At 38.2% G+C, this 16,417-nt stretch overlaps 3 protein-coding genes across 3 annotated transcripts in view; 2 read left to right on the forward strand and 1 right to left on the reverse strand.

Moving 5' to 3' along the window:
• The window catches only part of daam1a (dishevelled associated activator of morphogenesis 1a), a 29,111-nt gene extending 24,542 nt beyond the window's left edge, over positions 1 to 4,569 (forward strand). Inside the window, exons 24-25 of the mRNA XM_017475670.3 lie at positions 2,022 to 2,192; positions 2,479 to 4,569. Coding sequence (XP_017331159.1) covers positions 2,022 to 2,192; positions 2,479 to 2,688 — 381 coding nt within the window. The 3' untranslated portion in view covers positions 2,689 to 4,569. The remainder of the gene's footprint in view (positions 1 to 2,021; positions 2,193 to 2,478) is intronic.
• Positions 4,570 to 5,246: 677 nt separating this feature from the next.
• Positions 5,247 to 9,057, reverse strand: LOC108269712 (G-protein coupled receptor 135). Its single transcript, XM_017475689.3, has one exon. It carries the CDS (start codon positions 8,783 to 8,785, stop codon positions 7,445 to 7,447), a length of 1,341 nt encoding a protein of 446 aa, XP_017331178.1. The 5' UTR covers positions 8,786 to 9,057; the 3' UTR covers positions 5,247 to 7,444.
• A 1,302-nt stretch (positions 9,058 to 10,359) lies between these two features.
• jkamp (jnk1/mapk8 associated membrane protein) lies at positions 10,360 to 16,087 on the forward strand. Its single transcript, XM_017475690.3, has 7 exons — positions 10,360 to 10,608; positions 11,209 to 11,288; positions 11,832 to 11,986; positions 12,808 to 13,014; positions 13,573 to 13,754; positions 14,404 to 14,480; positions 15,197 to 16,087. Exons 1-7 carry the CDS (start codon positions 10,605 to 10,607, stop codon positions 15,413 to 15,415), a joined length of 924 nt encoding a protein of 307 aa, XP_017331179.1. The 5' UTR covers positions 10,360 to 10,604; the 3' UTR covers positions 15,416 to 16,087.
• Positions 16,088 to 16,417: the final 330 nt, after the last annotated feature.

Consider the following 16,417-nt stretch of genomic DNA (forward strand, 5'->3'; position numbering starts at 1 on the left):
TGTTAGACTGACAGGGTGATGGATGGATGGATGGATGATAGACTGTTAGACTGACAGGATGATGGATGGATGGATGGATAGATGGATGGATAAATGATGGATTATTAGACTGTTAGACTGACAGGATGAAGGATGGATGGATAAATGATAGATTGTTAGACTGACAGGATGATGGATGGATGGATGGATGGATAGATGGATGGATAAATGATGGATTATTAGACTGTTAGACTGACAGGATGATTGATGGATGGATGGATAGATAGATAGATGGATGGATGACCGATTGTTCGACTGACAGGATGAAGGATGAATGGGTGCATGGATGAAAGAAAGATTGTTAGACTGACTGATGAATGGATGGAAGTATTGATGGATAGATAGAAAGATGGATGAATGGTTAGTTAAATGGATGGATAAATGTAGCGATAAATGGATGATGAGCTGATTATGGATGGATGATAAATACGTGAGAAGGTAGAGGTTCTAGATTTGACCTTTTTCCCTGAGCGTGTGTAGATCACAGTGTAACAGTAAATTGTTCTGCGATGTCTATGTGTATGTATGAATCCTCCGTCTGTCTCTCATTAGTCACGAACTGGGGATTTGAAGATGTTCCGTGTAATTGTGTGTGACGTGCGTGTTTTTCTCACGGCTCTCACGTGTGGAACTCGAAACGTTCTTCTGTGACCGCGCTGCTTTCGAATGGACGTTAAAGCGTCTGAAATACAGCCTGTAGGATGTAAATCTCAACTTGGAGCTCACACTCGGCTTTATTGGGTTCCTCCTAGAACTGCTGAAAACACTCAGACTTACACAAGACACACACACTTAACCGGGTCACACACACACACACAGATCCATTTCAAAGCACACTCTTCTCTCTCGAGTTGAGGAGCCACATGGAACAGATTTGTGTGCAGATTTGGATTTATGGCGTTTTTTCAGCGGGTGTCAGAGAGAAAAGAGAAAAAGACAGAAAGAACTGGTGTGTGTGTTTTTTTTAATGGAGGTTAAGAGACATTTTACACTCAGAGGAAAAAACCTGGAAGATTGTGTTGTTGGTCTTTATTCTATCCATCTACATCCAGCGTTTTTAGTTCTGACGAGAGCCACGAGTGTGGCAGCCAAAATATATCGCTTATATAATTTACTACAAAATGCGTACAATTTAGTTTAGCTTAAAATGTATTCTGAGTGGAGAAAAAAAAGTGCAAAAATCGGTTGTTGGATGTATGTCACCTGCCAGGCTTCATATTAGCTTTGATAGCAGATTAGCAACTGTACTCGCTATCTACTGGACACTCACCAGAAGCACCATATATCTACACCTATATATCTATACATCTTCTTCTGACTAGTTAAACCCAAATTACATAACGCACTAATCAGTTGTTTGATTTACATGTTATATGCCAGGCTTTGTATTAGCTATTAGCCTGTTAGCAGATTAGCAGTATGATGAAGCTAACGTTCACACTGATACATGACAGTAAGTGGGGAATATATTTTTTTTCCTTCACCCGAATTGACTGGAGAACGTTATGATGTAAGAATGACTCAGTATAGAATAATAATATTTCTTTATTTGTGAATTATTTTGAAGGTTTTTTTAATTTATTCTATTGTAGTATATAGTCATGTATATATATTAACTGGTCTTAAAGGGGTTTTTTTGTTTGTTTGTTTTTAAGTACTGCATTTAACTTGATGATCCTTGCAAACATAATTCCCTTTAAATTGTCCAATCAAGCATCATAGAAAAAAAGGGGTGGGGCTAATAGCAGATAACATACATATTTTCTTTCACGAATAATATCTCCTATATTACTACATAGTAAATAATTTAAAGCATTAAGTCTTAGTATGTAAGCTTTGTATTTCATGATGTACGTGTTCATCATAACAGAAACATGGCACTCTAATAGTTTAAATAGTAATCAGGGTTATTAACAAGGGTGTAGTATCTGAACATGGGCTTTGCTCAAAATCTTCACTATTCCCCTCTTCTTCTTCTTCAGTTCCAGAAGGTGGTGAAGGTGTTCGGCGAGGAACCCAGCTCGACGCAACCCGACGATTTCTTCGGGATTTTCGATCAGTTCCTGCAGGCGTTCGCTGAAGCCAAACAGGACAATGAGAACATGCGCAAACGCAAGGAAGAGGAGGAGCGCAGGGCTCTCCTGGAGGCTCAGGTACAACACTATCACCACCACCTAGTAGTCTACAACGTCATCTGGTGACTTCAAGTGACGTCTAGAGCGTGCTTTAGATACTTTCCTCTGAATATTATTAGTAACGCTGTTTCTCTGTACATACTTTGGCTTGATTTAGAGCTTTTCTGAGAGATCCTGTCAGATTAGCTTAGCCAGTTAGCGTCACATTAGAGGTGACGCTTTCTGGAAATGACTTTATAATACTACTCTGTCTCTTGTTCTCTCTCTGTCTCGCTCTCTCTCTCTCTCTCTCTTTGTTTCTCAGCGGAAGGAGCAGAGGGAAAAGGAGCGAAAAGCTCGTAAAGCGATGGAGAACTGTGAGGAGGACGGCGAGTTTGACGACCTTGTCTCTGCCCTCCGCTCCGGAGAAGTGTTTGACAAAGATATGAGCAAAATGAAACGCAACCGCAAACGACAAACCACTCAGAACCTCGAGACAAGCAGAGAGAGACCGATCACCAAACTGAATCTCTGAGGAAAATCAGCGCTAAAGCTAAATAAAAGAGAAGAATTCATTCTAACAAGTCACGGCAGTCGAGAGAGAAAAAAAAGACTGTACTATTGTGGCCTGCTAGTAATCAGATAATTAGCCATGCGTAAGAAATTAGCCTAAACAGTAAAAAAAAAAAAAAAAAAAAAAAAACCCTGTCAGGAGACACGTGGATGCTGGATATGTTATGGATATGATACATAGCGTTTCAGCTGGATTTTCAGTGTTAAATCTGATGTGCATTGTGGTTAGTATACATGCCTCATATGTGTAAATGTGCCACATGAACGATAAATAAGCTTTTTGCTAGAACGAACTCAAAATATTCTAGAATTTTCTTATAAAAAATGACTCTTCTAGGACGTCCTACTGTTAGGGATGGAAACTGCGATGACGCTCCCATCTGGTGGTGAAGTGGAGGTACTGCACCTTCTCATCTTTAACTTCATGGATAATGATTTATTTATATTTTTTTGCTGGGGGGAAAAAAAGCACACGAACTCAAATCTGAACTAAGGACTGACTCGGTTTATCTGTGTGTGGCAAAATGTGTTATGTCTCGTTGTTGGTGTGCGTTCAGCTTATTAGTGATTTTGAACAAACACAAAATGGCGACCCAAACACCCGCTGGTTAAAATTTCATTAAACATTAGCGAGTGTGTAGGTGTGTTTTATCATATCAGTCAGCTCATTAACACACACTTCACCAAGATGAAACAGGTGGTTTGAAGTGTTTTCATTTACATGTGAAATCTTTACTCACTAACGAATATTTCAACAGCAGCAACAACAAAACGTGAAATCCACTTTAAATTTTAAACTTCTCCCTCTTGCCAAATAATTTTGCTCACATCATTTAAGCCCAATAACAGATCTAAAATGTGCTGTTATTTAATGAAGGCAGTGTAGAATTGTGAATGTGGTGAAGCTTTCTCAGGCTGGTGAGGGAACAACTGTTTATAACTTGGCTCTCAGTTTGAATTAGCCATAAGGCTAACATGTAGTCTAACATGTAGCCACCAGTTTAGCACTGTACACCAGCTCAGTGCATTTTGAGGTTAAGACAAAGTTCTCAGCCAGACTTTTCCTTTATTTAACAAAAGCCCAAATCTGCAGAGACATTTCATTCCCCCATAATAATTTATGTTTATTTTCTAGCTTGTTCGTTTTATTGTAATAGTTCTACACAATACATTTGTAAAAGTATTAGACTTTCATTAGATTATCAGTGTGATTGCTGAATAGAACAAGCATACGCATAAACACAGCTTTATAAATGCAAATTAATTCAGAGAAGATCGGAAGACGTGAAAAAATTCAACAGAACTGACATCTTTTTAAAATGTTACATTTGCTTTTGTCTTAACAAAGAAGTAAAGAAAAAGATTTACCACCAAAAAAAAAACAATAATGTTAATGCACTTGATGTTAATTTGTTCCAAAATTAAAAATTTTATAGCTAAACATTTTCGTTTTCAGAGGCAACATTTTGTAAAAGTTCTACACAACAAACGCTGTGTTTCTGTGATTAAACTCTGCATTTAAAGCGAAACCGTATGAACTGTATATTGTGTATATCACTGTAATCGCACTGTGTATTCATATCTGTACAAATGTAAATAATATCTTATTAATAAGATGTCACTCTGGTTTTGAGTTCACGATTTTATGATTTAGGATTGCGTTGTTGGTACTGTTGAATGCTTTTGTGTGTGTGTGTGTGTGTGTGTGTGTGTGTGTGTGTGTGTGTGTGTGTGTGTGTAAAATTGTACATCTGTATGTGGGTTTTCTCAGTGTCTTTTTTATTTAAAAACAATGTGAAAGTGATTACAGAAAAAAAATAAAATACAATAAAAATAAAACTAATCCATGGGCTCATTTGATTTGGGTATTGAAGTAAAATTCCAGGAATGTTAACGTGACGCTGTTCAGCCCTTTAACCCTTGTTTGCTTAGCTTGAATTAGATTCTTAATTTTAAATAAAGTGGTTTTAATGTAAAGGACAGGGTTTTTTTTTTGTTATCCTTCCTGTTTTTGGCTGTATTTTTTAAAAAATCAGCTATTTTTTAAAATAAAAGCATTATTTGGACCCACTAACATTATTGCCCTGTAAAGTGAAATGTTCTCAGATATGATCAGTGTGCAGTTACACTAATACCACATAAGTTAATAACAATAATTCCGAATTATTGCTCTTTATTTTCCTCTCTTAAAGGTTCTAGGTAGAACCATACAAGAAAGTGTATTCCTTTCAGAGCGGGTTCTAGGTAGAACCCTTAATTATTTAATCAACACCAAAGAAACCCCTTTTTTCTGAGTGTGTAGTAACTGGGTAAGTGTGTGGTACAAACTCTAAATTATTGCTCATTATTTTCTTCTTAATATCTAGAACCTGTCAGGACTTGAATGATTAGCTTCTTGGTACTTGATGCACTCGCAGAGAAGAAGAGTTGTTTAAGGGTTCATTGGATAATTAAGTTCTTAGTCTTCTAAATTCGTTTAACTTTGAACCCCCCCCCCCCCCCCCCCCCCCAGAGGAACAACTGAAGAACCACTAAGTGTATAAATGTGTACCTATGAACCTTCATTTGCAGCTCATAGCTCAAGCAGAAAGCCAAGGACGCAAATTTTCGACACCAAACATATCTTGGCTGATTGAATTTTTTTATCCAAAATGCCCATGCTTTGATGTTTCCGACAAATTAAATATGAACATGGATGATTAATAAACACAGTTTGTACTTTGCTGGATCAAAAGCCATCTTTATTGTGTAAACAGTTTCCTTATGATGTTTTTAACAGCAGTGTCCATCTGTTTTAGATCAGCGTGCATGCTTGTGTGCACAAAACCTCTGCAAATGATTTGTATATTATGTCAAGTGTGTGTGTGTCTTACAAATAAAAAAAGATCAAAGAAATGCAATTAAATATGAATACGCTAATAATTCAGCTCTCGTTTATACTTTTTTTTCTTAGTGCAATGAGGAAATCTTCGCTTTTTCACATGAGGAAGGGAGACGGGGAGAATCATAACATCATAACGCCTTAACGCCATAACGTTGTAATAGAGTAACACTGTAACACTATAACACTGTAAAGGTTTAACACTAAAATGCTGTGACACTAGCAGCATAATAGTGTAACACCATAACACTTTAATAGTGTAACACTGTAACAGCGTAAAACAGTAAGAGTGTAACACTGTAACATTGTAACACTGTAATAGTGTAACACAGTAATAATGTAACACTGCCATAGTGTTACACTGTAACAATGTAACAGCATAATAGTTTAACACTGTAATAATGTAACACTGTAACAGCATAATAGTTTAACACTGGAACAATGTAACAGCATAATAGTTTAACTCTGTAACACTGTAACAATGTAACAGCATAATAATTTAACACTAACACTGTAACAATGTAACACTGTAATACTGTCATAGTGTAACAATGTAACAGCATAATAGTTTAACACTGTAATAGTGTAACAGTGTAACAGCATAATAGTTTAACACTAACACTGTAATAGTGTTACACTGTAACTTTGTAACACTGTAATAGTGTTACACTGTAACACTGTCATAGTGTAAAAATGTAACAGCATAATAGTTTAACACTGTAATAGTGTAACAATGTAACACTGTAATAGTGTTACACTGTAATTGTGTAACACTATAACCGCTGTAACACTCCAATAGCGTAACACTGTTATGGCATAACACTGTAACAGTTTAAATTCCTAAAGTGCACACTATATGATATGGCCACACACAATTCTCCGTCTTACACAGAAATTTCTGTCTCATTAGACGCAAGCTGAGCAACTGTTGAAATCTTTACAGTAAAACAAAAATTAAATGATGGCGCCCATTTCTAGACATGAACATATTTCAAGCTTGAAACATGTCTTATTCTATTTGCAGATCATTACAAGCATTTCTTTCTAAAAAGAAGAAATAATCTCTACCCATAGAATAAGACACATTTAAGCAATTTCAATAATCAGATATAATATTAGGACTATAAGATATATTTGGCTATATTCATGAGATTTTCACTTCCTAAGACGTAATCTGCAGTGTGAAATGTAGTAGGGTTTTGTCGGCCACCGCGCACCTCTAATACAAATACGGGTCTGTTTAATATGACTGGATTCAATTTGAACGAATAATTCATTTCTCTCTACACCTTCACAGACGCATAACTTCATTTTTTATTCAGCACAGAGGCATAGATACGTCTCATTTGCATAACAGACATGTAAAAAAAAAACTGATGGTGGATTTTGAGTGAAGTATTTGAATTAAATCTCAGTCACACCAGCTTTTGTTCAGAGAAGTTTAACAAGTAAAATGTTTTTTTTTTTCTTTTTAAATTAAGTTTAGTTACATAAGTTGGTCACATTCAGTAGATTTTTTTTCTTGCAAGATTTCAGGTGTGACTGCGGCATTAAATTAAGAGAAACGTAAATAAAAAAGAAAATAAAGAAGAAGAAGTAAAAAGTGTTAAGACCATCCCACGTCTCCCCCCATGTTAAAGCGCCGTAGGCCAAAATGTTCCATCTTGATTCGTCCACAGTGTTGGGATGCGATCGCACGCACCCTGGTGTCTAGTTTGGCACTTAGTTTGGCACAAATTACGTAAACATTGATGCAAATGACATTTATAACGCCAGTCCAGCTACTCATGTGTGTTTATAAACCTACTAACACGAGCTGTTGTGGCAAAATATCAAATCAGAGACTGGTATTCGCCGTGTCGTGTTTTGGTTCGCGTCCGAGCTCCGTGGCCGTGTCGACATGCGCATCTGTGCAGAAAAACACGGCTGGGTTCTTGCACGCCCACATGGCCACTTCTCCACCGTTGGCCGGGCTCGAGGACGACACTCGACTGTTTCCACCAGCACGTGTTCCCGTTATGTAGCGCTCTCGTATCGCGTGCGAGCGTGACGCTGTTCGTCTGCGTGTCCGAGTCTGCGCAGACAGATACGCAGCGACGTTTCTAGTCCTGTATCCTTCCTCACGGCTGCGACCCAGCAGCATGGAGATGTTGGGGTTCCTCATTGCGTAAATGAGTGGGTTGATGGCGCCGTTGGCCCACGCCATACACACGGCCACGGCGTCCATGGCCGGATCGAAGGCGTAGTTTCCGATCGCCGTGACGATCCCCATGAGGCAGTACGGACCCCAGCAGAAGATGATGAAAACGATCATGATGAGCACGGTCGTAGCCGTTCTCATCTCGCTATAGAACCGGAGCAGGTGCGCGTACGTGGTGACGGGTCGCACCCGGATCTCGGAGAGACGCACTGTTTTGCAGATGTTGTAGTGGCAGAAGCACATAAGCGCAAACGGAAGGAGGTAGCACACGACGATTAAGGACACGCTGTACACCGTGCCCATGCGGGACGTCCCCGAGTGGAAAACATACATGCAGTGGTAAAATCCACGCTTGTGAATGACGAGGTGTTCCGACGTGCGTACGAGGAGATACCACGGGAGAGAGAAGATCACCGCTGACAGCCAGACAGCCACCAGCAGCTGGATGGCCTTCTTCCTCCCGATCTTCTCCTGCGGTTGCCTGACAATAGCGTAATACCGGTCGAAGGAGATGAGCGTCATGGTGAGGGTTGAGATGATCCCGAAGCAGGTGTTGAAGAATCCGTTGGCGATGCAGAAACGCTCACCGAACATCCACGTGCCGTCCTTACTGAACAGCATGATGAAGGAGAAAGGCAGGCAGAGCACAGCCGTGAGGAAGTCGGACAGCGAGAGGGACATGATGAACGCGTTGGTGACCGTCCTGAGCTGTCGGTGCTTGATGATTACGACCACCACGGCTGAGTTTCCCAAGCTGGAGAGCAGAAAGATGGCCAGGAGGAGGAGAGCCTGAGCGGCCACGGCTATGCCGCGCAGCACTGAGCTTCCCTCCGAGACCTCCAGTGGAGTTGCTCCAGATGTACTGTTTACAGCTGTGATCCGAGGAGCCAGAGAACTCGCCGTCCCTGTTTCCCAGATCAGAGCCGAAGTCGATATGTTGTCCACCGCTGTGGTCATGTTGCTGCCACTCACATCCATTGGACACGATCGAGGAGCAGCCACACGGCCGGAGAGGACTCATCCCTTTCACAATGATGTGCTGAGTCTCAGCCTAAGAAAGGAGACTCTGGATTAAAAATAAATAAATGAGAACCATCCACGAGCCACACATCCACCCCTGAGGAACCCCTGAGGTCTTCTCAAACAGAGCTTCTCCTTCTGCACACTCATTTTCTTCTTTTTCTTTGCTCTGATGAAGCAGCAGCAGAAGCACGGTCTTATTTGTGCATGTTGAGATGGACATTGTGCAGCACCCCTCCTCCGACTCTGCTCGGGGTTGCCAGATTGATGAACCATTTAACAGCCAAACTATTATAATAACAGTGCTAATAATTATTACAAATTATTACAGTGCAAAGTTAAATAACACTTTTTATTTGTGGAAATCTCAGTGCTATATATTTAAGTTATTTTTATTTTTTTTTTTTTGTACAAAAAAGTTAAATGCTAAATTCAATAGGATATTAAAGTATTTAATTATATAAGCTACATATTTTATTCACTCTGTATGTACATAAATTGTATATTTAATTAGTTAAAGGACCAAATAAACATGAATTAGCCAGATTTAAACAAATGCATGTCTCTGCTACATTATTCCAGAGTTTAGGGGTGATGTAATAAAAACACTATCCAGAGTACAGCTGCAGAATTGATTATATTTTAATCATAATCATAATATTGTGGGGTTTCTTAATTCATTAAACATAATTGACTCTAATTATTGTGCGGTTAGATGAAGTTGGGTATCATTAGATATTTGTTTAGAGTTTAACTGTGCTTAAATTTACCATTTAAAAAGAAAGAAAAAGCCATTTAATGTCACCCAGAAACAGAAGAAAAAATATCTAAATGAAAATATTTCTGTATTTAAAAAAAAAAAATTATAATACGGGTTTACAATTCACAATGTCGAAAATATAATTAGATTAAAATAAAAACGGCACATCGAGATAAAATAAATAAATAATAATACAATAATTACTTAATAATAATCATGTGAGAGCAATTTTGAGCCAAAGTTTTATTATAACAAGGTGTCCCAATTTTTAAAGGGTGAATTAAAAATTATATAAAATATAAACTTTGTTAAAAGTGACGGATGAGTTTAATATACATGTGAAAAAAAGATATTCATATAAATAAAAAAAATCAATTATAATAATGCATAAATAAAATAAATACTTATAATAAATAATTATTCAAAATATTCAACCCAATGTAATGTATAATGTGAAAGAAACACAAACAAACAAATAAATAATATTATTTTTCTCACATCATAGACGTTATTTTGAAGCGCAATATTCACTTAAAGGGGAATAAACCGGAACAGCATGGCAACCATATCCTCTTCTTAAAAGCTGTGACGTGAGAAGTGTTACCATGACAACAGAGCTTTTATTGGCTACGTCCAAGGAAGCGTACTACTCTACTAAAATTATACACTACTTTCTGCCTTACTATTTAGTGCAGTGGTGCGAGGTTTAATCTTTTTTTATGTATGTTTAAAAAACTGAAATAATAAAATAAATCTAAATTGATTAATTCTAATGTAATCTTTATATTTCCATGAAAAAGGTGGAAACCGGCTCATATACTTTATGCTAGCTTCAAAAGAGCCGACCAGTTCAAAGAGCCGACTCTTTCGTGAACGACACATCGCTACCAGAGACTTTAGTGAATCTTTCAAGTTTGAGCTCGCGGCGTTGCTAAGCTACTTGTGGGCAGATGTAGTTAGCTAAGCTATCGTTTCAGCAGTCTTCTGTGTAACAGCCGGTGGACCTACATTAATGTAATGGGTATGTATAAACTGAAATGGCAACTATTCTCCCGAATTACCACAAAACAAGCTACGGTTTGAAGTGTATTTTCATGTGGGAAATAAAAAACGTTTGGGATAGGTAGCTGGCAACCTAGTTAACATTTTCCACATCCGTATTTCGAAAAATCCTCCTTCTGCACTGGGATTGGTTGTTCGCAGTAAAGGATGCACGAGCAGTTCTTTGGTTGGGCAATTTGACAGCGTTCCATTATTAGTAGCCAATCACAGCGCAAGGGCGGGATTTTTCTAACATGGGATACAGGTGGAAAATAAAACGAAGCTAGCTGGCTAGCTTGAGATATCTGTCTAAGCTATTCACGTATATAATTTATTGCACGGTTTATCATTTCAGCTACACAACGTTAGGGTTTATTGCTACAACTGGGCGGGAAGAAAGGTCGATTTAGAGTTTTATTTTTGATATAAAATAAACAGCGGTTCTTATAAACCCTGTTGTGCGTCAGGTTAGCTAGCTAGCTAGCTAGCTAGTCAGATAGTTAGCCATCATGCTAGCTGACTAGCCTCCCCGATGGATGTGGATGATTGATTGATTATAAATGGTTGTGTTTGAATGCAGCTGTGGCGATGATCTCCACCTGCCCGGGCCTTTACTGTGGAAAAACCCTCATCAACGGGACAATTGAAGGAGAATGTGGGGTAAGTGATTATTTAATATTATTATTATTATTATTATTATTATTATTATTATTGATTACTATGGCACACCTGACAGGTAGAGAGCTCAACAGGTGCCTCTGTAAGATTACTGAGTTTCTTTCTCTGTCCATGTGACATAAAACTGCAATATGACAGCATATCTAGGGAAAAAAATAGTTTGAGAGATTCTGATTTGAAGTGAAGAGTTTGTCACTTCCGAACATTTTTTGATGACTCGATTTGCACTAGTCTTGCATTTGTCCAATTAAGCGCTCCCTAGAATGTCTATGTCCCGCCCCCTTGGGCGTGTCTTACTGTACAGTAGTGGCTGGTTAACAGTAAACGTGATTTCTTGGTGTGTTTTTGGTCACGTGTTGTCTCGCGGCATCTCGTCATCTATGTACAAATCAAATCGCAGCTCTCGGGACATCTCCTGAGGGCATTACAGTCAGCGTACGCTACTGAAAAACTGTTTAACGATGCACATTTTCACATTATAAACTCCTACCTGTGCTGTGTGTCGTGTTCCTCCTGCATGAACAGGTGTGTCCCCGAGGTGAGAGAGCAAACGTGGAGAAGATCTGCCAGAAGTGTATGGGTTTTCCGGAGCGTTATGACTGGCTGTACCTGGGCTTCATGGCCATGCTGCCGCTGGTCCTGCACTGGTTCTTCATCGAGTGGTACTCGGGCAAGAAAAGGTCAAACAACATCAGCAGCCTTTCTTACACGTGTGTGTGTGTGTGTGTGTGTGTGTGTGTGAGTGAGGCACATCATAATCATATTTACACGAGTCATGATACTGTAAAAGTGAAGACTATTATTATAATAATAATAATAATAATAATAATAATACTGTGTAGATGGTTTTTCTTTCTATGTATTTGTATTTTAAACCTGTGGATAGAAATTTATACCAATAATAATCAAAACAAAAGAGAATAATCATGCTTTAAAAATTATTATTCAAATTTGACATTTAATGACTTGTTTCAGAATTTTTTAAGAATAATTATTTTTTTTAAAAAGTAATCACTTTTTGTGGAAGTCCGGCATAGTAATCTGTTCTACGATGCTCATTAAAAAAAAAAAAAAAAAAAAAAAAAAAAAAGTAATTGTAAAAAGTGAAAAGAGGAAAACAAATTAAAATCCAAATAGGAGAATATACTGATTAAAAAATACTACTACTACTAATAATAATAATTCATGCTGCATTTGTGGTGTCATTTTTAAAAGTATTAGTTCATTTTATGAATCATTTTATTCCTTTGAAGTTTATTAAGTGAACTATAACAGATGTAACCAGAACAATATACAATGTTTATGGCATATTGACTACTCTTACTGCTGATATTTATATAGTAAAATTGGGTGTAAGGCTTATACAGGGGAGAAACTGGAAATAAGTGGAGACAAAAAGATGATGAGATTATAATAATAGAATTAAAAGCATAATTAAACGTTTGTATTAGATGGATTGTGTGTTCTGTAAAGCTGATATCGTTGTTGTTGTTGTGCGCAGTTCGAGCGCGGTGCTGCAGCACGTGACTGCTCTTTGTGAGTGCGGCGTGGCGGCAGTGATCACACTGCTGCTGAACGAGCCGGTGGGCCAGCTGACCATCCATTCCTGCGGGGTCCAGATGCTCTCCGACTGGTACACCATGCTGTACAACCCGAGTCCCGACTACATCACCACACTACACTGCACCCAGGAGGCCGTCTTCCCCCTGTGAGTGCGTGAGTTTGTGAGTGCGCTGAATTCTGGATTGTGATTGGTCAGAAGGTGTTGATTCATTTTCTAGAAGAGCAGCTCTGACAGGAAGTCACAGCTGCAAATCACAGGTTTATTTCAAATGAACACGCTCGTTCTAATACATTATCGTTTCTATAATAACAGCTCATTTACAGGGACGTGTACAGCGTCCACATAAAACGTGCGTGCAATTGTCGATCTGTAAGAAGACGTTTATTAAACGTTTACGGAAGGAGTCTCTGGTGTCAGCGCTTTGTTGTAACTTGCCGTTAAAAACATTTTTTTGTCGTATTAACTTGGAGATATTTGCTATCAAATCAGGAAAGTGTAAACAGAAACTAACTCATTCATTCACAGAGGTGTGTAAAAAAATAAATGGAGAAAAGGTACGATGTGTACTTTAACTAATAAAAATGGTAAGCTTTGTCAAATTGCTGTTGTATAAGAGGAATAAAACACCTGGGGATGTCCTGTTATAGGAAAATAATCAACGTTAGGGTGTTAATTGTATTGTATTGTGTGTATGTTTTGCAGCTACACCATCGTGCTGATCTACTACGCTTTCTGCCTGGTGTTCATGATGATGCTGCGGCCGCTGCTGGTGAAGAAGATTGCGTGCGGTTTGGGGAAGACTGATCGCTTCAAAAGCATCTACGCCGCGCTGTACTTCTTCCCCATCCTCACCGTGCTGCAGGCGGTCGGAGGAGGACTCCTGTGTGAGTGTTTAACACCACCACCACGCCCGCTCGTACATGCTTCCTCTACACTTCACCATGAAGCACTGTTTCATTACCGAATCACCCTGAGCGTATTTAAATGATTGTTAGATCGAGAGGATCGAGGCAACATCACTGTAGAATCGAGGGGCAGAAATTACCCAGAAGGCATTGTTACCCAGATGCTGCTTGCATTATAAAACAATAGATAAACTATATTTTTTACAATATAGACGTTAGACAGGTTTTCCTGTGTGATCATGTGACTCGACCACCAGTCCCTTTTTCTCTGTCCCCCCTCGGCTTGACGTTCTGCTTAAAATAATTACATAGCTTTACATTTTAGCTTGTATTTCACTCTAAGATTTGACTTGATCAATATTAGCCACGCTACATTCGCTAGCTGCTAAGCTATGCACTTAGCCCAACGTTGTACCTGGCTAACTTTGCAATATGGTGTTCTGAGCCAAAAAATATATGCAATGATGTCATCTCATTAATTTTGGAATGTAGCTGACTGGGTATAAGTTAAGCTCCGCCCCCACTGACTCAGAACATGAGCAATGAGTATTGGAAATGAGTCATGAGTAAAAGTTGGGGTGTGTGTGTGTGTGTGTGTGTGTGTGTGTGTGTGTGTGTGTGAGAACAGATTATGCGTTTCCCTACATCATTCTGGTCCTGTCGCTGGTCACGCTGGCTGTGTACATGTCTGCTTCGGAGATCCAGGTGAACCCTCAAACACACACACACGCACTACAGCTGACATTATGACCTCGAAGATTTATATTTAAATTGGATTTGAACCAGTCTATAAAACTGTGTGAACTTTAACTTGTATTTGTTTTGATTTATTTATCCAATATTTGATTTATTTAATATTTCTTCTTCACATGATTTTGCATTTCTTAGTCGATGCAAGTTTATTTCAGGAATTAGATCAATTAAAATATGTATATATAATATATAATATATAATATGAGGATTGTTTTAAAGCCTGAATGCCAGTCATCTCTACTTTATTCTATGATTTTCTTTATAAACTCTGCTAGTCAGAATTTTATTTATTTATTTTTTCATTTAATGAATGTTTTTCAGTGAAACTGAGACTTCTGTTCTTTAGGGTTGTGTTAGTAGTGCCTTTATTAAATAAATAATGCTGCACTGTACTATTTTTAATCATTTAAATGATTAATTTTCCCCTCAGTTACATATTTGTTTATTGATATGTCGTTAAAAAATGTCTTTATATAAAATAAACTTAACATTTGAATAATAATTTTGACACCAGTATATGCATTAGGTTTAACAATTAAAAAATATGTATAATTTTATTTATTTAGTTGTTTGTCCATTCACTTGAGTCTCTTTCTCTCTGTCTCTCTCTCTCTCTGTTTCTCTCTTGCTCACTCTCTCTCTCTCTCTCTCTCTCTCACACACTGCAGTCCTTTAAGAACCTCGTGGCCAAAAAGAAGCGTCTGGTGGTGCTGTTCAGCCATTGGCTACTCCACGCTTATGGCATCATCTCCATCTCCCGATTGGATAAACTCGGGCAGGATTTGCCGCTGTTGGCCCTCGTGCCTGGACCCGCACTCTTTTATTTACTCACAGCCCGATTCACCGAACCCAACCGCATTTTATCGGAAGGAGGAAACGGACACTAAGGCACTGAAGTGTGTGTGTGTGTGTGTGTGTTATTACCTTATCAATACACAAGCTACGAGGTTAATGTTGAAAAGGAAGTATGTCTCGCTTAAAATCCTTCGTGTGCCTCTAGTCCACCTCGCAGGAAGTGATCAAAAAGATGCACGTTGAATTCAAATGAGCAAAATGATCAATCTGGAATTTCGCCGCTATTTTAAATAAGCGTTTATTTAGAAATGACATTACGGAGCTTAATGAGGTTTGGATGATTTTTTTTTTTTTTTTCTCAGTGAAATTAAACGCACGTTTTAGTTTTACTGCTCATTGAAGAATAATTCATCGAGACTGTAAATGGTTTAAAAGAAATGGCAGGAATACTTTAAATCAGTGCTTGCACGTTTTATCAGAACAATTTGGACTTTAAAGCGCACCGATGCTGGAGATAATAAAAAACACAATCAGTCATGAGCCATAACTATCTCAGTCCTTGTTTCCGCGATGCTTTGCGTCTGAGCTGTAAATTATAACCGAAAGGTACCTTTTCTTACTTTTGTAAATATGTACAGTTGTACTGATGGATGTGTGTTGTTGGTTTTTTTTTTTTTCTTTTTCTTTCTTCTCTCCTTTCCCCACTGTCTCTCTGTTGTCTTTATTGCAGCTGGTCTGTGAAATATACTCATTATTTATCCTGTTATTTGACTCTTATTGCAAACTACTCTGTGCCAAACTTGAGAATTACAAATGTGTTTGCTGGGTAAATGGTGGATATCACCTGATGTATATGTGAGAGATATCTCTATCTCTATATCTATATATGTAGACATTTCTTTGTAGCATGTTTAGGATATATAAATATAAAAATGAAGACCAGCATTTTGGGTCTGGTTGAGAAATAAATGTCTCTGAATCTTGCATGTAACCGTTCAGAAAAGAAACAGTTCATACTGGTTAATGGTGCAGTATTAAATGGATAAAAAAAAAATATATATATATACAGCACTATTAGTGAGTTTTACACGTCA

The sequence above is a fragment of the Ictalurus punctatus genome, chromosome 9, assembly GCF_001660625.3.
Source record: "Ictalurus punctatus breed USDA103 chromosome 9, Coco_2.0, whole genome shotgun sequence".
NCBI classification, from domain to species: domain Eukaryota; kingdom Metazoa; phylum Chordata; class Actinopteri; order Siluriformes; family Ictaluridae; genus Ictalurus; species Ictalurus punctatus.

Excerpts from the sequence above, each read along its gene's own strand:
- LOC108269712 (XM_017475689.3), bottom strand. The coding sequence starts at position 8,785 with ATGGATGTGAGTGGCAGCAACATGACCACAGCGGTGGACAACATATCG.
- jkamp (XM_017475690.3), top strand. Across the intron at positions 11,987-12,807 it reads TGGTACTCGGGCAAGAAAAG|TTCGAGCGCGGTGCTGCAGC; the intron begins GTCAAACAACAT and ends TGTTGTGCGCAG. Across the intron at positions 14,481-15,196 it reads TGTCTGCTTCGGAGATCCAG|TCCTTTAAGAACCTCGTGGC; the intron begins GTGAACCCTCAA and ends CACACACTGCAG.